Source organism: Syngnathus acus, chromosome 13 (genome assembly GCF_901709675.1).
Source record: "Syngnathus acus chromosome 13, fSynAcu1.2, whole genome shotgun sequence".
NCBI lineage: Eukaryota > Metazoa > Chordata > Actinopteri > Syngnathiformes > Syngnathidae > Syngnathus > Syngnathus acus.
The window spans coordinates 7,797,258-7,823,871 of NC_051098.1; the positions used below are offsets into that span (position 1 = coordinate 7,797,258).

A 26,614-nucleotide genomic window follows, 5' to 3' on the forward strand; every position below is an offset into this window, starting at 1 on the left:
AAACTGCAATGGGAGAGATTTATTTTGCTTGCATTTGGATAATGAAGAAGATAATTGCCCATTAGTCCCACAGTAAATAATTACATTAGTATGCTAATGGCAGAAGTGGTATTAGTGGTAACCGGGGATTAGTGTGTTTGTCAAAAATATTTATAACGGACTCAAACCAGCAATCTTCAAACTGGTTGCCAGGCATTTTCACTTTTTAGACGTGATATCCGTTGTTTAAAATGAGTTTTAAGTGATACAACAAAGGATATCGAAATGTTTCTGTTTAAGGAAAAGAAACACTTATCACAGATTGTTTTCTCCAAGTATATTGATTTTTTAAGCTTTTGTGAATTGCACTAAAGACAGGCACGCCAGTGCAGACAGGACATACTCCATTCTAAAGGACTAATGGTAATAGCACTATCATCTCTGGGAATGATCCATATGAGCCTTATCTGCGGCAGAGAGCTAATGTGCAGTGTGCATCCATTAGTGAAAGAGGCTAAGCTAGCATCATTCTAGGTGGTATCTAGTAAATGATGCCCTTATAGGATTTCACTGTCTGCAAGTCCCATTACAAACACAATGGTCAAGCAAGTTCAAGCATCCACAAGTCATCACTTTCCACATTAGGCAGTGTGGTTCCCCCCACTTAGCTTGCAACTGCAGGAGTGGCACTGTCAAGACCCAATGTGGAAAATACATTGTAGAACATATAGAATAATTTATTTTATATGTTGTCTATTCGGAGAAGTGAATCAGTTGTTTAGGCATTGATTAACCACACCTCTCTGAATAATGGACAGGCTGCTGACTATGCTGTTTTCACAAAAGGAGTCTCACAAGCATGCTGAGCACCTTGAAAGTTGCAGGCAAGCCCATTCCCAACAACCAGCAAAGGTTTTGGAAAGACCTGAATTATAAACATCAACTTCTGGAATAAATAAGCCTGAACACCAGACAGGTGTGACCTTGAGCTCTTTGCAGTCTTTTCTTCAAAAAGAGTATACAGCAGGGCAGGGTTGAATAGGATACCCAAGGAACATCCTGAGGAGGTAGGTGCTTCAGGACCGCTAAGTATGGGGGATGAGTCACCAGCCTGTAATATGATCTCATGAACGGGAGGTCTCACAAGGCTCCCTCATTTTTAGTGTCTCTGGTGTGACATCACTGTGGGATCTGTGCCATCTCCCAGGCTCTGTTGGAGACTCGTTTCATTCATAAAGCCTGACTAAACTGCCGTCTCCACTTTTGTGATGCAATGATACAAGCATCGCATGCAACTAAAGCTAACACAATGGGACAATATGCTTATTATCATCCAACTGAGCTATAATTAGCCCTGCAGAGTTGATTCTGTGAATGGCTGCGGGTCGGTATGAGAAGCAGACATGTGGGGAATTAAAAAAAATAAATTAGAAACTTTGCTCCTTGGTCTTTAAAAAAACATCTTAAGAGTCAATTTCCTGTGGCTGTTCACCTCCTTTGGGTAATCGGGCAAGTTGTGGGTTCAGGTAAAGGTCAGATACTTAAGATCCACCACTAAGGTGTTTGCGAATATCCCACAAAACATGCATCTAGTTCCAGTTAAAGCAATGGGGCGGGGGAGAGGGGGTCTTACAATTGGCACTTTTAAGCATGGGCATCTACCCACAGCTGACCAGAGGTGACAGTTGTATCTGGGAGAACCTTTGATGGAGATCTTATCAGAACCCTTGGTTTGAAACCATGGGCTCACACACCCAACAGAAATGAAGGGAGCCCATTCAGAGTGATGAAGTGTCGGCTCTTGGCGGCAGTGGAGCAAGAGGGCAGCATGGCAGTCTGGTTTTGAGAGGGCTGCTTGTTCAGACGGCTGTTTAGATTTCCATCTCAGTTCCAAAGACCAGGAATAGAAGCGCAGAAGCAGCTCTAACCAACGTGAAGGCTAGACTGCTCCTAACGCAAGGACAGTGTTGGCCATATCCGCTACACAAACCAGGACCAGCCCTCCTGCACAGACTATGATGCTGAAACTGTAGTTTTATTCTTAGACAGCAACCACTGTATTTTGGCTGCCCTGTTGGAGCACAAGCCTGTGGTGGTGTATGGAAGGCTGTGCGGTGTGAAGCCACTCCTGCTGACATTTGTCATTGGCAATGTAACTGGAGTTGTCCCGCATCATCACTACCACAGACACGGCGGCTACTGAAGTAGACAATAAGTGAGACTAATACAGCACAGCAGCCACACGATTCCTTCTATTTCCTCTCCATAAGTCTCTCAAATCACATTAGCGTATGATGTGCTAGTGCTACTGTTTCTGCTTATCTCCCAGCCCTTAGCCCTCAGAGACGCTTAACATCTTTTCACCAGTATTTTGATGGTACTTTTTCTTTGTGGTAAGTGGGGAAACTAAACACTTTCAGCATGATTTGGCTGCCAGTTAGCTTGCATATCCTTCTTATGAGCAGCATTCTGAGTTTCCAAAGTGTGAAAAGGCCTGTGGTTTAGGTGTGCCTCAAGTTTCAGTAACACGCTTTTCGCAATATATCACCAAAACTTCTTTTCTTCAGTTAAGTGCAACATCTGCCATTTGTCACCTATAAATTTAATGGGTGAATGGTCAAGGTTCTTGTCAGCTACTTTTTGTTGTTTTTAATACAGTTAAGAGACGTCATTTGTTTGGAGACGTTGTGAAATTCTGTTATTTTAAGGTCAAACACCTGACTAAGCTGATCATCCCATACCACTACCAATTCTGCTACTGAATTCAAGATTTTGGATCCTACCAAGGAATATTCCCACACTAGGCAGGGAAAAATGAGACTGACCAAGTGTTCCACTGGAGAATGCAGGTGGTTCAAGTACAGGCTCCATCTTTGATGTAAACAAACAGGGGATGCTCTGGGGGGACTGTTTGAGCATTAAACCAAACAGACCACACATCTGACAAACAGTTTACTGTGAGTGTTGCAATTTTTTCCACAAAACATGGCCCATTTTTACAGCCAAGCTGATACATTCTGCAACCAGGTCCCTTATGTAAGTCCATATTATTTGGGACAGTCACATGATCAACAATCGGTGGACCATTGCTTGAGGAAGAAAATTAAACAGGTTGCAAATTAGAGTCAACTTTAATTTTAGATATTCATTTTTTCCCTTGTCATACAACGACTGCTGCTGTAAATTAGTGATATGTACACATCAGTTGTTCACTTAACTGAAGAATTATGCCGATCACTGTTTAATTGCATCATAAATCAAGTAATGCGTTGTTCAACCAAAGAAGAGCATCATGGTGATTAATTAATACAACAGTCTGTTATCAAGAAAAGAGTTCAGAACATTTAAAGTAAGATTGTCATCTCTAAAACAACATATTGTTTCGTCAAAATAAAAACAATTTGGTCAAATACACAGCGAAAATGTCTTTGGAACCAAAGTATATTTATAAATATGTAACTTCCAGCTGTTTTTTGTGTGTCTTTAAAAAAACGAGGCCCTAGTCCTAGTGGTGGGAAAGTATGTATGTGCAGGAGGCAAACCACAGACTGCAGATGGATACTTGATAAATAAATGTCTCCCCCATACAACAATGTTTTCATCCCACATGCTTAACATTCCTCCTCAGTTTTACAATCACTAATGTATGGCACCCAGCTTTCTTATATTCCTCTTATGTGACCAAAAATGACGAGTAGCCTAAATGGCAAAATTGCTCTAGTACCAGATGATGAACGACTCTTCTATTTTAGGCTTGGTGTAGACTCTGTGAGTATTAAGAGCATTAAAACATCTGGCAACATCTCTCAGTTTGCCTTGCTTTAAGACACATTTGAGTTTTCTTGAAACTAAGCAGCTGAGCTCAGAAAAGTTTCCAAAACAAGTCCGTCAGATTAGTGGAAATTTACTACTCAGTGTTTTGCAATCCTAGATGGGTTGGATTTGAAGTTATCATTGATGATAAAATCTGCTTCTTGTTGTCTTTGTGACTCATCACATCAAAGTGCGTGTTAGGGGAAGGGGGTTTAACATTAGCGTCACACTATCAATGTGACTGGTCATAATGAGAACAAATGACGTCTTGTCAAATTGTTGCCTATTGACTCACAACGTGACCAACTGACCATATAAATATGCACTAAACAAACACATGAGGATTCCTTAGAATCGTGAGGCTTTTCTTTTCATGCATAAAATGATTCTGAGTATTCCCCAGTACGTACGATCAGTCATTATTTGTGGAAAAAAACAACACATAAACCTATTACAACAATTTAACGGCTATAGTGTCTCTACTTTGTGTCTTTTGAATTGCCTTCATTGGCATTTACAGGATACGCTGTACTTTGGTATGAGACGCAATTAGACAAAATGTCGTCGTCTTTCCATTTATTCACAGCCTTCATATATTTTTCATCTACTCCACTACACCCACCTAAACATGAGGCAGCAAAACGTTAACCGGACAGCCACCCACACAAACACGCGAGCCATTCATTCAATACACCTCTGATGCTAAAGGGAGGTATCAACAGTTGTAGCCCATTTGCTCACCTTCTGCCAAAAAGCTTGCCAACTGCGTGAGCAGGTGTTGTGCAGAAAGCACTTGGAAAAGAGAAAACAAGCGAAGAAAATCTGGAACTTGTATATCGAACAGAATGAGGAACATGGGCCCCAAGTGGCGAAACCAGCTGTCTTCCTTGACAGTGGGCTAACACTTAAAGAAGACTTCTATTATAGGATCCATTGTGCCTCAATAGTCCTCTGAACGTCACATGACTGATCCACGTATGTGTTTGTTTACGCCGCCATACCAGCAGGGTAGGAGTGATATTAGCAGAACGATTTACAATACAGAGCAGCGATAAAATGAACAATTCGTTCAAGTGAACTCACGTCACTTATCTCATTCAAACGTATCTAAGTGTAACCTACAGTTGTGCATTGACGGAGTGTATCAAAGTCAATGTCAGACAATGGGAGACGGGACATGTCATACAAACATTCCTCTCGGACGAGAATATGCCATGACCGATCTTTCAACAGAAACATTCGGATTTGCCGTTTGTTTCCGTTTTCTATCCTGCCAAAATGATCTTTTACATGTGGCACATCAACAAGACAATGTGAAGCTATGGAGCAGCAACAACAAAATCTTACATGTTGGGTAAACGTCGTAACTAGAGAAGTCATAGACCTGTCACCTATGTTGGCCGAAATTTGATATTCCCATTGCGATGGATGCTGTGAGGCAGAAGTTAAGTGCCGTGACTCAGGTACTAATTGGTAGAAACGCCTGGCGAGGAGACAAAGCACGGAGGAGATACCGCATGAATGTCATGTGAAACTGAAGGAGTCAGAGGAACACTGGGGAAGAGAGTTGATTGAGTGGGTGGTGTGTGCAAACCATTGGAAAGAGTTAGAAAAGCTCATTTCATTTTGTCTGCCAAGGCACATATTTTCTCTTCATGCTTGTGCCTCAGTTGTGCAACGCGAGTAAAAAGACAGGTTGTTGAAGTCCAGGCAGACACTTCTCACCTCAACTTTTTTTGCATATTGATAAGCTGTCACAACCGTTAGTTGGCCACACCTTGCAAGGTTTTGGCTCTTTCAACGCCCACAGCCCCTTCCCCTGGCTCACACCATATGCTTGCTATTTAGCAGACTGCTGGCGTAACACGCCTTGCTTTATGACTAAGTTTTATAAGCAATGATTAAGGTTTGTAGTCGCTAGGGAAACTTTGCGATAGGGCCCACTCAGTGTAATGATTACACGTTTATACGGCTAACGCGGCAGATGACAGGCTGAATAAGGAAGTAATGACGGAAATTCCAATTCCATGTCACACATCGGCATCTTTGAACTGCATAAAAAGAAAGGTGTGTCATCATGGAAATCATTTTCTATTTTCATCTGCATGAATTTATATTATTTTTATACTTCGTAGTCATTCAGTCTGTCACCATGTACTAGTATACAGAACAAGAGTTGTCTCATGTAATTATAACATCAATGTTTAAGGCTCCCTTACATCACTACACCCTTCCCACTCAACTAACTGACTTTGCTGCCTAATCAACATATTGATTGAGGGTGACACATGCACATAAAGGGGACATACTGACCTACAAAACGTTTTGATTCAGTGAACCATTTAGTTCCCAGTTAGACATACTGTAGCACACACAATAATGAAAAAAAAAAACATGGACCTGCTAGCTTTAATTGGCTCGAATGATTGACGGTCCACATCGAGCAAAATCCTGATCGGCCAAACAATGTTTGCACAGCTGCCAGGCAGCCGTGTACACTAACGATGGCATATATTACACAGCACACACTACAAAAAGTGCTGACACAAAGACACAAAAGCAAAACGGAATCTTGCACAATACAGCGCTCTGGCAAATTTCTCTTGGCCATGGCACCGCCTGGTTTTATGTTCAAACGTCACATCAAAACAATCACGATGTCGTAAAAGAACTCTCCAGATGACCAGCGGGAATGTCACTGACTGTACAACATAGTATTTTGATCAGCTAAAAGTTTGCAGTTTGAACTCCCGCTCCTCTATGCCACCACGCATGACGCCTGATCAACGGGAACATTCCTGTCTGTCGCTAAACCCTGACCTTAATGCCTAACCAAGACAACAGATACTTTCAACTCACTGAAAACTGGGATTGACTTGGGAAAATCAGACAATTGCGAAATCCAAGATATTTTAAACTGGAAGATCTTAGACCTGTGTTATGACTGCAGAGGAATTTGCAATCTGTAAAATTTATAAAATTCAGTTTGAATCACAGTCCATGATAACGTCAAACAGGTTTTCAGCTCAGTGAGAATGGAAGGCCGACCTCAGCAAATTACGGAGCGCGGGCCACATCCGGCCCATCCCCAATGTCTGACTGGTCCTCGCATTACTTATGGAGTCAAAATGAAATGCACTATAGGCTATGTTTTCATTTTAAAAGTGCTTTAATATACTTTTATTTTGATGTGCACCTGTGTGGGAGTTATTCTCTGAAACGTCAACAGTTTTATAGAATGTACATAGTGGACGTTAAAATTTTCATATGTCACTTATTATACGTCCCATTTAGCCATCATCAATCTATCGAATGATTTGGGAGTCCCAACTATGAATTGGTTATTTGTTCACATTCTTGACATGATTTCAGTGAATGCTGATTAAATACCATGTATTAATGTGATTTTGACAACTTATAACTAAAATTTGTATTTCAGCAGCTTGTTTAAACCGGACAATTTAATGCTTAAATTTATGTACGTATATGGAAAACAGTTGAAGTACGGTAAGTTTGTTGGTATAGCCCTGCTCTAGGGACTGGCTATAGGATTGTTGTCTGATGTGTAATGCCACGACAGAAGGGGACCATTAAGGGCTAAGAGGAAAAGTGTGATGATTAATACAGAGTCATATATTGAGTTTATTGTGATGCAGAAAAGCAAAAAATGTGTTTGTGCTGGCTGCTCAATAAATATGGCAGAAGTCGATTAATAATTGGGGGGGTGGAATGTACACTGTAAAACAAGCTGATTTGACTGTACGAAATTCAACCTAGAAGCAGCCTTGCATATTAAATATGTACTATTTTGAACTTTTAATACTAGATGTGTGATGCATGGAGACTTGAAAATAACTCTCTGTCTTCCAGCTGTCATGGTTTAAGGATAAGGCAGAGTATTTATTTATTAATTGGCAATGAACTCAAGTTTATATTTCTATGCAATTTAAGGACAATCAAATGTGACTTAAAGCATTGCACGAACAGCTAATAACGTTTTTGTGATGGCAGTAGTTTGACACTTAAATGGATTCATTCAGTTTTTATTATTTTCTGGAGCAATAGGAATAAAGTGGAAGTTTACCAGTGTTGGGGAACAAATTGTGTTTGACCTCAAATGTTCCACTGTAAAGTATAAAGCATTTTGAAACTGCTGAATTAGAACTCCCCTCTTGTAACGTTTCTTCTCAAGGAATCGATTACATGAACACTCAATGGAGGAGTACAAACCCAATGGAATGTTGACCTTCATTGGACACACCTTTGACCCTAACGGTTTGTGAGTTACCTCCCCTGGAGAGAGCTCAGTGACCTTGGCTAAACTGAAACTTCAAACTTGTCACATGAAGGAATAAAAATATATTACAACACATTAGCTTATAAACCACTTTAGCTTATTACAGTTATGGACATGCAGCATTTGCAGGTGTTCTGAAAAACCAGGTGGCCACAGAACAAGGTCCTTTATCGATCCAAAAAGGGTATGTTTTAAGTTATTACCTCCATCAATGAGAATTTGTTCTGAAGTTGGTAAAATGAGCTAACTTAAAATTATGTGCTGGGGACAAGGCAGTCTTTATATTTTCAGGCTTCTTCCTTCTTCTGCTTGCAAAATGTAGGTCTATTGGTCTTGAGCATGATGTTTTTACTGTTTGAACTTGTGCATCTTAGTTTGAGCTTAAGACAGTATTGTGTATGTGTGCATGCCAATTGTTGAGTAACCATGAGTTGGTTTTGCGAGATAACAGCCACAGTTTTAACACCATCACATCTGTGTGCTGCTCTGCTCTGCACAGGTACTGACAATAAGATAGTGGTTAGTGTGATAAGTCAAGCGCAACTTTCCATGATGCACACAAACAAGAGCTGAGCTGCTAAGGCACAATGGGTTAAAAACGGCTGCTAAGTGCAAATAATATACCTCAAAATAAACACACACAATGAATGAACCCACAAGGCTTAAAACCCAGCTGACAACAGTTGTGGTCTTCCCCTGGATGAGCCCCGGATTGCCCCTGGAGTAAGCCAAGAGTTCCAGGCAAGCCGGGTCAGCAGAGAGGCAAACCTCAACACTGCAGATTCATCACCTCAGCCTGCCTCAAAAAGTCAAGCAGTGAAGGGGGTTACTGAAAGGTGGGAGGGATGAAGCCTCCCTTGCTGACAGCAGCCTTGGCGGGGTCAAGGATGAGAGTTAAGATGGAGATAAACATGGAGATAGATTGAGATCAAAGCGAGAGTAGAACACAAGCTAAAAATAAAGGCAAACACATGGCCTTGGAAAAGAACTTAGTTACTACGGAGACGTCAAATGGAAGTGCTAACTTTTCCCACTGTTGCATCACGGTTTCACGTCTCAGATCACAATATGATTCATTCAGTCATAAAGCAGAAGCAAGCAAGGTATCTTAAGATTGCATCACAGTCAAATCCGCAGGCGTGATTGCATTTTTTTTCAAGTGATGTACCACATTGAGCAACACTGAAATCTGAACGTCATGTCCCCCGTTGTAATTAGCGCTAAACGAATGAATTACTGATGTACGGTAGCTGAGCACCAGCCGCACGACACGCACATATACTATACAGAAAAACTTCTACAGCTGTACTCACCGTCCATTTTTTCAGTCTTTATGATTGTCAACGTCGGCTTCATATCGACAGCTGCCGTCATGATCATCAGAGCAGAGGGTCGCTTCTAATTTAGCCGCTCCGATCACTCAATATTGGGGAGGGGATCTGGCGCGCGCCGCTCACTTTGAATGGAGCCTCTTTCTAAGTCTCAAAAACTCAAGCAAAATTCTGCTTTCTGTCACTTCCAAACTTGGCTTTCTTTCTCCCGGCACAACGTCTGCCCACACTCCCTTTTTTCCTCGTTCTTTCTCACACACTCACTCACACACACTCATTTCTTCCGCTCTGCCCCTGACGAGGGGCGTTGCATTGACAGAACAACGACAGCTGAAATGGGCGGTGCTTGGCGTGGTTGAGGCGGAGGAGGAGGAGGAGGAAGGTGGGCTGGCGTGCCAGTTGATTCACAATTCAATTACAAGCGCACCACACGCACACACGCGGCGCGCGCACGCACTGAGTGTACAACCCATTAAAAACGTCACGAACACGTTCCCGAAAATGATGTTACAGATGTTTCATAGGGATGTTTTCTAGAACAAGAGAGTGGAAAAAAACAGTAATCAGGGGCTGTTTGAGCTGTTTAGTCCCGGAGAGTATGATTTCAAATGTGCATTGATTATAAATGCAAGTTTAACATAAATTGAAGTTAACCGAACTATTCTCATTTCCAGATCAAACTCGGCCATGCTCCAATTAAGACTTAAAAAGCCGAAGTGTAGCGAATGATATTTATCAGTGTATCTTCATCAAGATCAGTGAAAAATGTTTCATTATCTTCACTGAATTTGTTGGGAGAAAATGATTACGTCTGTTTTGAAGTCAGATGTGCCAACAATTTTTCAAATAAATAACAAAGAACAATCTTTATCCAAGACAACAGTACCGTGCAAAGTATGAAAAACAAGTATAGTACATTACATTTTACCATACAAACATTGAAGCAGGTTTGAAAAAATAAGTATAAATCTCACCCAATATATTTTCTGCTACTATTAGTCCAAATTGCATAAACCAGACATATTTAGGTTTTCTGTGTACTGTTCAATATTCAGTTTACATAAAGTGTAATGAAATGTACTAGATTTTGACTTTAAAATGAGTTTTAAGTGTACTTTTAGTTTTTTCCTCTATATATAGAAATTAACTTGCCAGACAATGACTGTGCAAGTATGACAGCCAGTAGCTGCATCATCATTTCTTTCGCAGCATATTTTTTATGACTAAGCAAACCACTATAAATACAATGTGTGATTAACATTAAATGATTGCAAAATATACTGAATGGTTTCTCAAAGTGAGGCTTCATTTGAGGAATATGGTTTTGTAGAAGCTATCCATATAATTTTGTTTGAAGAAGGTGCTCAAAAAAGCGGTGCTTCTTTGTAAATTCGTAGCAATTACTGAAAAAAAACATATTTTTAGCTCAACAAACAGTCCCTTGTTCTTGCGAGGGAAAATGAGGACATTTTAAAATATAGGCCAAATATAGCATGCAGGGTGAACTACTGGCAGAAATAAGAAACATGAATACTGCATGGCTTTTCAAACTAATTTGACATACTAACACTGAAACTAATCTAAGAAGGGCCTCTCTCACCATAAATAACCAACGAAAATCAGTTTGCGCAAGACAACGAAGTATGTTCCAACGCTCTTTTTTTTTTTTGGTGGGGTACTTTCTTATCTACAATAATCAAGACCGTGCATGGCTTCCTGGAAATCAAATCACGTTTTTTTTCTGTCACAGAAGAAGAAAAGAGAAACAGTGCAGTTTCAGCTAACCACTAGTATTAAGAAACGCCTTCCATGGCAACTGGAAGATTGCAGAAAAGAGCAGTAATTCTTTCTTCTGCTGTGAGCAAAAGCCTGTCTCCAGAAACACTGGAAGTAAGGCAAAAACACATTCTTTCTTTCCCCTGAAATAAAAGCCTCTTCTCCAATTTGCCCTCATCATGAACAACCTTGTTTGTACTTCATCTTAAGGCATATGAACATCAATAAGACTGCATGCGTGTGTTTCTAAATGGGATGCTATGGATGGAGGCAGAGGAGCCGAGGATATTGATCACATATGGATTTTCAAACCAGCGTTACTTCACCGGTTCCATTAGCAGGCCTGGGTCAGGTTTCAGTGCTCTGATAGGAGGCTCGTTTGGGAAGAGTGCTGGTGGGTTCTGTGGTGAGGGGAGTAGCCTCACCAGGGGGGCGAAGAGGGGGAGAGTGGACTAGGAGATGAGGGGGTGGGACGGATACATTGCCGTCTACTTCATCTTTAGTCAGTCAGTCTTTCTGAGTGGACATCTTTGTTTTCTATTAATGAACTCCCTCCCTTCTATGTTTTAAAAGGACAGCCTATGTCCTTTGTTGCCTTGGGGTAGAGTTTTTACAATGCTGCTCACTAATAACTTTGCTGTTGCTACTCAAAACTGGCATTGCTCTATTTGTCTCACTTGTTTAGTATATCTTACATTGTTTACAAAGTTAAACAAGAAAAAAGTGCATGGACACAAGTGAAGATTCTAGGAGCTCATGATAGGTATTTGATGAGTTTGAGTATCACTTATCGGTTCCATTGGTGGGTTACTGTATGGTCTGTAGCTACAGTAAAAGCATCGTTGTCTACAATAAATGAAAGAACTGAGAGAGGGACATGCAAGAGAAAATTTCGATTACTTAGTCCTGCTATAAACAATAGCATGTCAAGCCCAAAGAATTCTAAATATGTTTCTCTTCTTTGCTAAAGTCACCGGCGCATGGCGTGTCACAATTATGTCACATGACTTTCGGTACATAAGCCGTGTTTCGACGAAGCCGTGCAGTTCAGTACAGATTAGATCGGTAAACCTGATGGGGCTTGCCTACACACCCAGGCGCGGGTATGTAGACAAGCCTGTGTCTAAATGCTGTGACATCATAGTATAGCAGCGAGACAGCACATAATTAGGCAATTAAATCAAGGCAATAAATTAAACAGGATACAGTACAAGGTGTTAACTTTTATCATAGGGCAAAACCACACAAATGGTAACACAGGGCTTACGGTTTCAAACCGTAACCAAACTGTGCTGCTTGGCTGCTTGACAAAATGGCTGATCTCAACAACGATGAATTCTGTCCAGCTTGTTTTTATGGAAAGAAAATCATCACATGATCACAAAGATAGCCATGAAATCTGATCAACTGCACACATCACACATTCAGTGTCATTGTTAAACATTGCATTGAACAAAGTGAAAAAACAACCATTGTTGCAAGTTATGGTGTCATTTCCTGCTTTGACAAAGGTATTGTAAGTTGGCGTATACTATAAATAACCTGAAGGTTCACTGAGAACATTTGAGGATCGAAATCTTGAGAGTACGTTCTTATTTCTTCTATTGCTTAATGCCGTTGCCATGGTTTTGACAGCTGACTGGCATCGCAGCACAGCACATCTAGCTGATGTTGCATTTTCTCTAGCACATCTGCACGTCTATAGTCTCCAAATGCGGCACCTGTTCCATTTACTAGACGTTACTGAAAGGTTATTCAATGTGTGGCAATGCATACGTCTGCCAACCGAATGTTTTCCCCTCAGACGAATCCCGTCTGTCTGACTTGGCTTGTTTATTTCGAGTAGCGACGCCCTATGGATGTTTTTGTCTGCATTGGTCGTATCAAAATGTAAAACGACGGCTCAGACCAAATACAAATCAATGCGTAGAACGTGTCTGACAATGCACGCTCTGTGTGAATAGGCGTTTAGCATACAATCAATCAGTCACTCATTCTCAGGCGGCTCAACGCCGGCGCAGATGGGTGATGGACACACACACGCACACAAGCAGGGCGCAGACAGTCAAACAGTAAAACAGTAGGATCTTTGTGGCTGCTGTCTGGTGGCTCTGTGGCAGCTCTATCAGTGGTTGATGCTGTCTGAAGGTGCCACAGGCTTGATGCCCCCCCTGCTGAGATCTAAGGCTTAGCTGGCTGACTCACAACATAACTTAAAGTGGGTTTATTTTCATGTGCGTGTGTGACTTTGCAATGGTTTTTAATGCGCTCTTGTGCCTTTTTCCGTTGTGCCTCAGCATACCACAGTCTGCTCAGTTTGTGTGTGTGTGTGTGTGTCCGTGTGTGTGTGTGTGTTCGTGTGTGTGTGCAGCGTAAGTGCACTGGGGAAGTAGAGGAGACCCCCTGAATAAAGCCTTTTCTGAACAATTAGCTTCGCTAAAAAGGACATCTCTTCCTCCATTAGCGGCACCACGTGCCCCCCATCACTCCATTGTGCAGATAATTCAATTATCCCCACCCCCCTCCGAGTCTTTTTATCTCCCAGACCTCCCTCTCGCCGTCCCACCCCCTCTCTCCCTCCCTCCACCTACCCCATAACGTTGCCGACATGCTCTCAGATAAACCTCTGCTGGAGCAACTGAAGGGAAAATGCATCAGTCTGTGGCTTTAATTTGGTTCACATTGAATGAATGAATGAAGGTTGCAGATTGGCGGGAGGAGACACATGCAAGAGGGTGACAGCAACTCCAGCTTTATTCATCAGTCCTTGCTGAAAACATCTTGCTACCAAAAACGACTTGTTTTTAATCATGCGCTACTATTTAACCACAACAGAAAGTTACATTTGATTATGAGTTAGAATTTTTGAATTTCCAGTGGCATTGCATGATTTCTTTTTCTGTATCAATACAAAGCAAATGTGAAGAATTGGCTTAGTCAAAATAATAATCCATACTTAGAACATGCCTGACAATGCACAAATGACATTTGTGAATAGGTGGCATTGAGTATATAATCAATCAGTCACTCATTCTCATGCAGCTCACCGCAAACCATGCTGTGTCACGCATATACGCATGCAGGAGAACAGTAGAATCTTTGTGATTGATATTCAGTGTCTCTGTGGCAGCGCTATGAGTAGGCAATTTCATAATCGGCGGTCATTGAAGAAATACCTTGCCTCAAATAAATACATAACAGTCAACGTCAGCAAGTCTTTTGATACTGCATGTTCTCCAGCCATTTAGCCATTGTGCTAACAAGAGGAACTGACGAATGCTTTGTAGAAATATAACCCACAGAACTCAAAGAAGGGGAAGTTTCACTGTTTGGCTGATGCTTTGGATGAGAGCGATCACTGAAATATGAAGATCACAGTTTGACCCCTGACCTCTAGTATTGGCATCCATTGCAAGACTTTTTTGCAATCATTCCTTTATTTGCATTATATAATGACTTAAAATGAGAAAAACAGTCATGTTATAAGAACACATAAAAAAATAGTTGTTTTTTATTAATTTTTCCTCATAAAATGATCACTTTTCATCTAATAATGTAATTTTGTTAAGAAAAATACTGACATTTTATTGTAAAATTATTAATTAGTTATTTCAAAATTACGCTGATTTTTTTGTAAAATGATTATCAGTACATTTTCTTTCAATGTATATACTTGTACAAAGCGAACTACAATATATATTTGTAAAAGAATTATATTTTTTCTCATATTATGCCTTTTCTTTTTATTAAGATTACAAATTTATTCTCCAAGATATTGGACCTTCTTATAAAATTATCTTTTCTCTCTTCTATTGTCATTTTGATCTTATTCTTGTAATATTGTGATTTTTTTTAATTATCATAAGAATACAGCTTAGGTTTCATAGAATTTACATTTTATAACTTTATCTTATTGTTCTCAACTTGTTTTTTGTATTTCATACATCCTTATTCTCATAAATAGCATTGCTCTCATGATATGTTTCACAATATTATCATCACACCAGTGATTTTTCTCGTAAAATACAACTTTATCCTTGAATAGTCAACTTTGTACCTCGGCTTGCAAATGGCTGAATCAAGATACAAATTAGATGTACGCATACTGACTTATTCAACCTATTCTACTGCAATAAAAAGAAATACTCAAACAAGTTATGTGCATACAGTACAGGCACATATTGTATGTACATTAAATCATCGCACAAACAACAAACCCAGTGGAGTTTGTTTGTGTCCTTCAAGCTCATGTAGCCACAGGACAATTAGACTCTGAGGGACATTGTACTGTAAGTACTGCATGTTCCCAAGCTGTATATGTACAGAGGGCAAAAAAGCCAAGCAAGCCATTGCCATTATGCCCCTTGCGGTTCGTTAATATATAAAATGCAGTTAACCTGTCACATGTTACGTGTATTTTCTGACTTAACACCTGTGACCTCTGTCAAATGATAATGGGAGCACAGCAGCTATGCAGCACATTCCTCCGCAGTTGTCTGTTGCTTTTCCGTGTTTGCACTCTTGTTTTGTTTTATTGTTGGAGGGGGGAAGTGTGCGCTGGTCTGATTAGCATCACTGTTTCCTCCTTTCCCATAACCCCCACAAGACCCCCGCAGGCCCCTTGTTTACTTGGAGGAATAAAAAATGGGCCTGCACCCGTGTGGACGTGCCCCTCAAAGCACACACCCCACCCGCCCCCAATCTTTCCCTGCAGCGCTCCACATATCACCCCCCCTGCTTCTCGCCCACTCAACTCTTCTCCCACCACGATCGCCGATCCCGCTCCTGTGACTTTCCTTCCTCTTATCTGTCCTCTCAGTACAACCTCCATCCCGCCCACTCACTTCTTACTTTCCACCATGTGACCCCCCCATTACTTCCCAAACCACCAACTCCCAAACCCCCACCCGCCCTTCCAAGTGTCCAGCTGTCAAATCACATCAAATAAAACACAGGCCAATGGTCCCTGAGTGCCAGATCACAGCTGCTTGGACTAAATGGAAGGACATGTTTAAATGTACACTGAACTCAGAGGTGCTAAAGAGTTAATGCGTGTGTGTGTGTGTGTGTGTGTGTGTGTGTGTGTGTGTGTGTGTGTGTGTGTGTGTGTGTGTGTGAGCACGCACACTTTGCTGAATGGGAGGATGCTGTAATCCAAAACTCACCAGAGTGCATGGTGGGAATTTAATGAATGAATCTGCGTCTACAGTGCATCCACTGCAGGAGTGAATCAGGGTCAGAATTGCACATGTTGGAATACGGAGCCCCTTACATACTCACACACACACATATACAGTACATGCACAGTGAGAGTTTTTACAAGGAAGGTTTACAGCAGCGCGAGTGTCTGATAGTGTGTCAGTGTAAACATGACCATGGCATGGCTGTAGCCTGTCAAGAAGCACAGTGTGTGACATTGGGCTCTGGGCCAAACATGTGATGGTCCCCTTGCATCCAACATCTGCTCTGGACTCTTTCTCATACAATCAACATGTCACTTTAACAGCTCTCCATTTATTCTCCAAGACGGGGAATCGGCCTTCTGAGGAAATTTAGGAATTTTTGCTACTTTCATTTTTCATATTCATTCTTCTGTCAATTATTGCTTCAAATATGCCACTATACACCATAATTATTGGCACCCCGAGTTAATATGTATTATTCAGCTACTAATAAATTCAATAAAAATAATAATAAAATTGGACAAAAATTTGAAAAATGAATAAATAAATAATGAAAAATAAAAAAGAGGAAGCGCCAACTTCTAATTAAAGTTCATTTATCCAGTGGGAAACATACCACATTAAAAAATAATTATTTGCACCAAATCATGTGTGCCATAAATCGTGGCACCTCTGACATTTTTGTGTAAACCCCCTTTTGCCATAAAAACAACATCTGATTTTCTCCTACAATGTTTTACAAGATGTGAGAATACACTTAGATGGCCATGGCAGAAGGTTGATTCAGTGTCTGCTGAACAATTTCTACAATTTTCATTGTGTTCATGCTTCTGCAATAAGTTATAGTTAAGTTGGCCATTCTTTTTCTAGATGCTGCATCAGCATCATCCAAGAAAACAGAACAACATTTAGCAATGACAAGGTACAAAGCAAGAGGAACATCAGGAGTGTGCAAGAGAAGGCTGCAACACTAAATCAATATCTGCACATTACTAAGAAGCTTGATGATTTCAAATGGGACCTTGAATGAGTTTACACTCAAACATGCATACGTACCCATCGGATAAATTTTTAATTGCTTGCATTAGTCTGAGACAATATTCTTACACTTTGCTTACCTAATTCAGATAGCCATTCAAGAGTAATACCGTAGTATATAGCATATTGCATTTTGGTAGTAACAGTTATTATATCAATGAACAGGTGGTCCAAAATACAGAAGCCGAGACAAGCGCAAAAAGATTTGTAACAATATCACCGCATGGCGTTATAAAGTGTGTCATGCTATGAACATGGTGGAGGATTTAGAAGCACGACGACAAAAAAAATACAGGTCATAGCAGGGTCATTTTTTTCCACTTAGCAATGTTTATGTCAACGCTTTAGCACTGGGAGCAATGAAGTGAGGCTACAAAGGAGTGTTTCTCTGGCAACAGCAGCAAATCCCATCAAATCCTGATTCTCTATCAAACACACACACAAACATGTATGCACACACTTCTCAAGAGACCAAACCAGAAGCTTGGGAAAAAGATGGCCACACTCTGCTCCCCCCCTCACCATAAATCCCCCCCCCCCTTTCTCCGTCCTACACCCTGCATCCAACCAAGGGAGGTGACAGGAGAAAGCACCCCAGCTGCCCTACACTAACGCTGTGGCGTGCGTCCCAGGCTGCTAACATCAATCTCGCTTGAGGATGGGAAGAGGCCAGAGTCAAAAGCACTGGAAAGAATGTTCCAGTTTAAAATAAAATACTCATGATAAAAGAAAAAAACGACATGGAAAAATCCAGCAAAAAGGAGGGGGTGAGGGAGAGATTGGGGTTGCCGGTTTTCTAGTAAAGACAATGCCCTGCGGTTTAATGTCACCAACAACACGTGGGGAACGACAACGCGAGCACGTGGCACTGATAAAAATTATAATAACAACAACAAAGGGTAAGCATGGGTCAGGATTCCAGTAATCGTAACACAGTCATTTGTTTGCTTTGACTTGTTAATCAACAAGGAGCTATTGTGTGAGTAGCGCGTGTTGTCACAGTAAGTAGAAGGCAAATCTGTTTTAGCCCTGATGAAGACTGAGTTGAAACGTGTTGGCAACAAACTCTTCCGCGACAGAGTGCCTCAGCTTCTCCGATGCTTTTTATTCACTTTTTTGTTTTTGCCCATCTAATTTGAAGCGCATCTGTTAAGTGTGAGTTTTTGCCTCATGACTTTGCATTCAATGTTTTTAAGCCATAGCAGCACTCTCCTCGGTTTTCTCTTTTTGGAATTGTTTACATGAATGACAAACTAACTTAAGATCTTATGTGATATTTTTTTTTAAACAGTTATGATTTTACATAAATATTTTAATGTTGGGTCATAATCTTTCAAGAATAAAATCATATTAATAAGAAAAAATAATTTGCTAACGAATTGTAAAATTATGAGAACTTTTACTTTTAAAAAAACGGGTAAAATAAAACAAGTATATACACAATTTTCTGTGATAAAAACTGTAATTTTACCATCATAACCATCATCTAACATCGTACATTCCTAGTTTGATCCTGAACGATTACACAGATATCACTAGCATATTTTCCACGTCATCCCTATCTTTGTCTAAGGTCAAACTATAATTGATGATGTCTTGGGGCATGCCCCTGCCTTCAATAAAATTATGTGTAGAGAATCATATGAACTTTTAATTAACTCTTCTAACACAAACCAAACAAGCTCATTGACGAAGGTAACTTTAGTACAGACTCTTCATGATATCTTTTAGAAAAAAACAAAATATATTTGACTTAGATGTCGTCAGTGGCATTTTTAAATGACATTTAGCCTCTCATGTGATGATGATGATGATAAGTCTTGATGAAGCAAGAAATCACCATTTGAAAAGCTTGTGGCCTGTGCTTTGAATGCTATTTTTTTTTCAAATGTCTTCAAGTGTGTTTTTAGATAGTTTCGTGACCAGTGAACATTGCTCATATTCAGTGTAAAACCACATGAATCGCGTCAAACCATGAGTGTGATTTATTTAACGAGACGATCGAGATTGCTTTTCTTTGACTTTGATATGCAGCACCATTGCATTTGCTGAGTGTTATGGTGGCTGCAATGTTTCCCTAACTTGAAGCAGATGCTCGTGGGTTTTATTTTAGTTTTGTTTTTTGCCAAAACATCAAACGCTGTTGTAATTCCAAAACAGTCTTTTAAATGTTGTATGTTGTTGTAGTGCTAATTTCCAGAGTAATCTCAAGTGTCACTCTTATATTGTGATGTAGTGTTTTGTTTTTCATTACGCCTTGACATGGATAACGATAATCAGTTGTTGGAGAAGTATCACATTAATAGTCGAAGGGGTTGTGTGGAAATAAGAGTACAGTCGATCATACTAGTGGCCGATTCTGATATTTTGCCATATGCATCATTGTTTATAGCAGATTAAGGTCATGGGTGAGTGGTTGACTTTGGACAAAAGGATGGCCTGAACTGACATTTGCATGCGAGACCTCTTGACTGGGACTCGACCGGTTCAAGGTTATGAGTAGGGATCATGCTTATGAGTACCGGTACCAAATTGGGTCGGTACCGTAGCACCGTAAAGATTCTATATAAACGATACCGCTAACGGTAGTTTGTTTATCCAGCGACCGTCAATTATGGCGCCGCTGCCGGCATCTGTTGAAGCTGGATTCGCACCAATGTTGTTGTTTTTTATAGACTGTTATGTGTGGTCTTGAATGTTTCTGGAATGTTTCTGGTTCTTACCCGTGGGACACATGTCGTGCCCATTGGGCACCTCCTGCAGGGGCACATCATGAGGGTAGAAGGGCTGTGAGGGGTAGTACTGCTGCTGTGGCTGGACCACCGCAGGGAGATGCAACTGGGGGCCAATGGCAAGACCTCCACTCTGCCTCTGGGTGCAAACAAGACACAGGGTGATACAGTTATTTATTGTGTTTTGCTGCGTGGCAGTTTGTCTTCACCACATTGTTTATGAAGCTTATCACAGAAACATAAGAGGGGGCACTGAGGGGAAGTCAAGATTTGACAACAGAGTAGGAGAGATATGAAATTCTTTGTGGATATAAGAGATAGTGACAGATTGCCACTTTCACATTTTTAGCATTATCTAAACCTGTATTGGTCAACAAACAAAAAACCTCAATAGATATTGTTGGAGCTGCCGTTTGAATGAAATGAGAACAGAAAGAAAACTATTTTCCCACAAAAGCGAACACTGATTAAAATAGAAACAAGACAATTTTATATTTAACACAAACAAGCTCTAAGAGCTGAGAGTTGTGTCTAATCCTTTTTAAGATATTTCTTTTTCTGAATTTGCTATGTTGACTTGGTCATACATGATGGCCCCCAAAAATGGGCACACCAAATACAAATGTTAATAACATTATCTATTTCTTTTTTTCACAACGTTCATGGACAGAATTTCAAAGTGCACACGAGGTACTGATGGTGTCCCGTTTGGTGGCCTGCGTCTCAAGCGGTGATTTTCAGCTCTCACTGGACCTGTTCACGGCTGGGTTTGAAGGTATTGGGATGAGAACAGCTCCTGCAAATCTGAGACCTTCTTGCTCAGTTGGAAAAAGTGGCAACAATGCTTATTCTCCTCATCGTGCAAGATAACAATATTTCTGAGCCTCAACCATAGGACACACACAATACAATTTCCCCCCACACAACTGCTATTTTCCGGAAATAAGAGATTCAAATCTGGTATGGTAAATTTGGTATAGGCACTGCAGACTGAGCTCAAGGTTCCTGGACCTCTGGAAAATACTAATTGCTTCACAAGGTCTTGTTTTGGGACTGATAAATTAGCCTGGAAACTAAATGTCTACAATATTGCTTATAGTCTAAAAACACAATACGTAGTCTAAAAGGGGAAATGTTCCTGCGGTCAAAATATTCATTGTCAATTGTGTGTCAAATATGTCATTTGACAGCATAAATAACATCTCGAAGGGCTTGGGAGCATTTAGATATTTTTATGATATAGTGAACATAACTAATATCTAATTGCAGGAAGTTATCATGGTAGTTTTTAGAAATCAAATAATTAATCGGCCATAGTGAAGATATACATCCCCAGGCAATGCATCATTGTTGTGCATACAACTTCGACTAGCTGACAGAGTGACTGACAATCTGATAAGCGTCCACTGTACAAGCACTGCAGCGTTTATCAGTAGCTGACCAGTTTTATGGATGGCTACCAGAGAGGAGGATGGTGGGGCAATTTATGAGAGCCTTTATGTCTGAGTGGGATGGGACTGTCTCCTATCAGTGCAGTCAGCGAACAGGGAAAGTTAGAATGCATGAAAGCCCACATGATGATGGATGGATTTGAGAGAGGAGTTGAGATAACACATTACCTTCAAATGCATAGGCTGCTTTGTAAAATGAAGGGGGTGAAACAAATATGTGTTTGTGCCACTGAATAACAGTGAGCATTCACATTATCAGCTTGTTATTTTTTATTGAAAACCTAAAAAAAAAACAACGTATATCTAATAAACCATTTTAATAATACATCCTCCGTAAACAGTTACATTTGGTCAGTAATATTGATGGACCAGTCATAACGCCGCTCATGTTGCGCTCACAGAGGCATTAATGCTAAAATTACATTTCAACCTCTTACACCCTTTAATTTGATCAAATATTTTCTTTATTTCTTATCATGAATAATGACTAACAACTAAACTTGTGAAGAATGAGGTCACTAGGTTGTTTTTGCAATTTCATTGCTCTGGTCTTTTGCGATGCTGGCTGAAACCTCTAAACTTGAATATCTATAACTCTTCATTCAGGCATTCTTGTGTAAGAAAGACGATGAGAACAGACCTCTGCTATATTAATTTCACATCTGGAAACTTCACCATAATATGGAGATGTTGGGGATTGAACCCAAGACCTCATACATGCGAAGCATGCGCTCTTCCACTGAGCTACATCCCCTCATAACCTCAGTGGTAAGGATTTGACAAATGCGGGGTAAGGGGTGGGGTTGGGTACCAGCTACATTGCTAGATTAAGAAGCTCAATCACTGTCTTGAGCAGTGGTGGGTAAAGTACGGCTGGGACAACATGCAGCCTTTTGTGTTATTTAATCTTTCCCACTGAACATATACGTATTTGTTACATCCATTCCTTCCTCCAAATTGGCTGGTTAAAAAATGAAGTATTATTTAATGTTGTATTATATTTAATTCATTTAGCTCATTCAATAATTGGTAAATTAATATATTACAAATGATAACATTTTTTTAAATGTAAAACGCGTAGACACGTATGTTTTATTAGATAAATGTTTAAAGTTATTTTAAGGTTAAATTAAAGTTATAATATTTAAAAAGAATTCTAAGTAAATGATTCATAAAAAAAACAAGATTAAAATGAGGGCTTTACTTTTATCATTTTTTGTTACAGCTGCAGCTTTTGTAACATGTGCTTTATAAATAAAGCTGTATTGTATTGTACTTTATGATATAAGAAAACTTCATACATATCTTTCTGCTTTTTTAACCACACTACAAATTACCATTATAAAAATCCAATTTGGCCCTTGCCAACAAACGTTGGCCCTGGTCCAGGGAGATCATTAGTTATGAATAATGTAATATGAACACAAAATAATTGTACTGAATGTTCATCAGGCTACTGAGAGACGCTGAAACAACAAATGTCTTTTGATGATTCTCATCCATTCAAACAAGTTTGCGCTGTACTCACCTTCTGACCAAGTCTGCCCTCATATGCAAACGCCTCAATTCCAAAGGCGAGCATTGCCACCTGAGCCAATTAGGACCTGCGATGCGGTAACCTTCTATGTTTTCTATCAGGCGAGTGTGGGGTTCTCATTAGCATATAACCTCCGTCTCTTATCCTAATGCACTGAAGCGCTGCATACAAATGGAGGCATTTGTGTTGTTGCTCCTTGGCCTGCACCCTTCAAATGCTCACCTGCCAGGAATCCCAATGTTCCCTGCTACTTCTAACTCCGTATTATTTGGAAAGACCTGCATCCAGTACAGTGGATGAGCGGAGCGGCGGCAGAGATGCTCCGACTTCAATTGGCCGAGTTAATTCAAGGTCGGAGGCTCCTCGGTCTCCGCACGAGCGCCAAAAAGAGAAGTACATGTTGGTGCAGGGTGATTGTGTAACACAGAAAGAAGCGCGTGTGGGGACAATGAAAAAAATCTTTGACAAAATCATTAAGTACAGCATGTGCGGAGAAAGTGAACGCCACCATACATGAGAAAGAACCGGGAAAATAATTATGGAATCCAGTGTAGAAAACACACGCATCAGATCACATTCTGGCAAATAATGTCTTCACACTCCCAACTGGCTGTGTGGTAGGTAGTCTGGGGTAATTTATGAGAGGAGAAGGGAGTTGGGGGTCTTACCATCGCGGCCAGACGGTCACAGGGGTGAAGGGCTGGATAGGAAGAAACTGGATCCACGTAGTAACTCATCGCGGACACTGTGGACAGCAGAAGCTGGGCCTGTTGAAGGGATCAACACGGCAACGGATGAAGCAGTGTGAGGCGAGCCATCAATCACATAATGTTTACACTTTGTGTGTGGTGCGTGCGTGTGTTTCTGTGTGTGTTGTATGAGCAACTATGAGAGATAAGGGTGGGAGGTGGGAACAAGTAGACAAGGGATTTGTGCAATCAACTGTTTTTCCCTTGTTAAGAAGTAATCCTAATCCCACTGGTAATGTAGTGGTTCACAATTCACATAACACTGTATGATTTCCTTCTAAGAGAGCTATTTAAACTCGTCCTGTGGTTGACTGGTGACTGGTCCATTGTGTAGTCCATGTTTCCCGAAACTTACTAGGATAGACCCATACTGTCAAGCAGATAAGCAGCATATGAATTAGAGATGGAAAATCTGCATGAAAGGCAGTCTGTGGTTTGATGATTAATTTCCTTTTCCCAGTTAAGCATGGAAGCTATAAATATTGAAAGAACCATCCATATGTCGCGTATGCTTACTAAAGTATGCTGGAACCAATCCCAGGTGACTTTGGGTGGGCGCTAGGGTGAACCCTGTTCATATATGGACAGTTTAGATGACCAACTTAGCTTCAGTTGACTTAACATGCAAATGCTTTTAGAGCATTTGTGAATATACCTGAAGAAAACCCCACACAAGCATTGGGAGAACATGCAAACTACACAAGAAGGTTGAGGCAAGGATTTGTGACCGAACATTCTTGACAGGGAAGCCGGATGTGCTAAAAATCGGACCACCGTGCTGCCTGTTGTCATTTTGTGGTATTAGAAATTTGCTTGATCCACCAATGAATGCATGTATTTATTTATTTATTTATTTATTTATTTATTTATTTATTTATTTATTCATTCAGATAACTGGTCTATCTAGTTCAGGTAAACCCTGGACAGGCGACTGGTTAATACACAAACAACTATCCACACTCACATTAATACCCAAAGACAATTTAGCATCCACATTTTTACGTGCATGGGAACATTATGCAAATATTTGTAAATGAAGATTCAAACCATAAATCTCCTGACTGAACGGCAGTAATGATTGCACTGAAAAGATATATTGCCATAATTAAAATACTACTAATAATAAATTAATTTATGCTATTTATGACTGATTTATGATAATTTACAATATTTTACAATTTGTATGGTGGAAGATTGGCGAGCAAAGACTCCAACTGTACCAACTGTATTACATACAGTGTGCTCTAAAAGAATGCTACAAATGAATAAATAAATCAACAACTCATAAATCAATCAACTATCAATCAAATAAATCATCAACTTCACATCACTCCACTCTCTTTGCATAACCTACTTGTTTAGAACCTCCTCTCATTTGAGGCTTCCTCTCCTCCCACGAAATTTGCTTTCATTTGTAACACTGCTTACTCGAAGAACCATCAAATATCAGAGCTGGAAAGGAAAACACGCAATATGGTACACGTGGATAACAGTTCATCTCCCTCACACACAGAAAGAAAGAAAAAAAGTACTGTAAAGGCGCATTGCCACGTGTGCTTTGACAGCAGTTGGTACATTGAGGAATGGTGAAAGCGCTCAACACTTCCAGATGTTGACTAGGAGTCACTCAATGCGTCACTTTAGAGAACAATGCCCAAATCACTTCTCACATCTCATTCAAACACATGCTACACCTTGTGGCTTTAATTTGCATGACGCACATGAGGTGCGGCGATTGAATAATATCAAATAAAACCCATTTTTTTCACAGAACTGCGTTGCACCCGTATGAATCTAAAATAGAGCAAATAATTCAAATTGTACTTTAGATTAAATGCTGACGCGACATGTCGCTATTAGCAATAATAAAATTTTAAAAAAAAAACGCGCTTCAAGAAAAATTAAAAAACTGACAAGAAAGTTTAAACCGGACACTTTTAGTGAGATGAACCGATCACGTGACTTTCCTCTCCGATAAACAGTGGCTATTAAAATGCAGATGGCAAAAACAATAACACCTTACCGTAACGTGTTGAAAGAAGTTTGGAAGCTGCACACTTGAGAGACTTGAGAGATGCTCTACCTGCTCCGATCGAGTCCCGGCGGGAAAGGAGCAGGAATATTATACACACATGTAGTCCCTCCCTCGATCATAACGGTGATCCTCTCCAAATCCTCTTTTCCCTTTTGGCGTGGATTCATGCACCTCACACGCAGCAGCTGCTCTCCACCGCACAGGTGTAAACTTGCAAGCGTCTTGGTCAGCTTGCTGGAAGATGACTCTACTTTTTTCTTTTATTCATGTAATTGACAGCAGACTACATATATAACAGGCTACACCTTTTTAAATTTAATATACTATCTAGAAATCATTTAGAACAGAACATAAGTGCACACACTTAACCTTTGTACAAGTGTTTTGTCCAAGGGACCACCATTATAACCAAGAAGCAACTCGGGGACCACTGCTTTGGCGGAATATTATTTTATTTTTGCACCAAAGGAGGATAAACCTATGCAGGGTATTTAGTTGCATCTGCGTGTCTAATTTGGGAATTTCAGCTACATTCGACATAATTTGGATGGAAAAAGTATTCATAAAACTACCTGAAAAATAAATCTAGTCTAAAATGAGTTGAGAATTGAATCCACCACCTTCAAGATTGAAGTCTACCACTATAACTGAGCCACACTGTGAAAGAGTTTTTGGTTGACTAAAAACGGTTAA

General features: G+C 40.2%; 1 protein-coding gene and 1 non-coding gene across 3 annotated transcripts in view; both read right to left on the reverse strand.

The window, feature by feature from the left end:
- ets1 (v-ets avian erythroblastosis virus E26 oncogene homolog 1) overlaps window positions 1–25,992 on the reverse strand; it is a 35,297-nt gene extending 9,305 nt beyond the window's left edge. Inside the window, exons 1-3 of one of the 2 annotated variants that reach the window (XM_037267641.1) lie at window positions 25,910–25,992; window positions 23,806–23,904; window positions 20,141–20,288 (exon numbers count right to left, since the gene is read on the reverse strand). In XM_037267641.1, the coding sequence (XP_037123536.1) occupies window positions 20,141–20,288; window positions 23,806–23,874 (217 nt within the window). In that variant the 5' untranslated portion in view covers window positions 23,875–23,904; window positions 25,910–25,992. Of the gene's footprint in view, window positions 1–9,402; window positions 9,722–20,140; window positions 20,289–23,805; window positions 23,905–25,909 lie in introns of those variants that run through there. The other variant, XM_037267642.1, reaches the window with a different exon arrangement.
- trnaa-cgc lies at window positions 22,283–22,354 on the reverse strand. The gene has a single exon. It is a non-coding gene; the product is annotated as a tRNA-Ala (tRNA).
- Window positions 25,993–26,614: the final 622 nt, after the last annotated feature.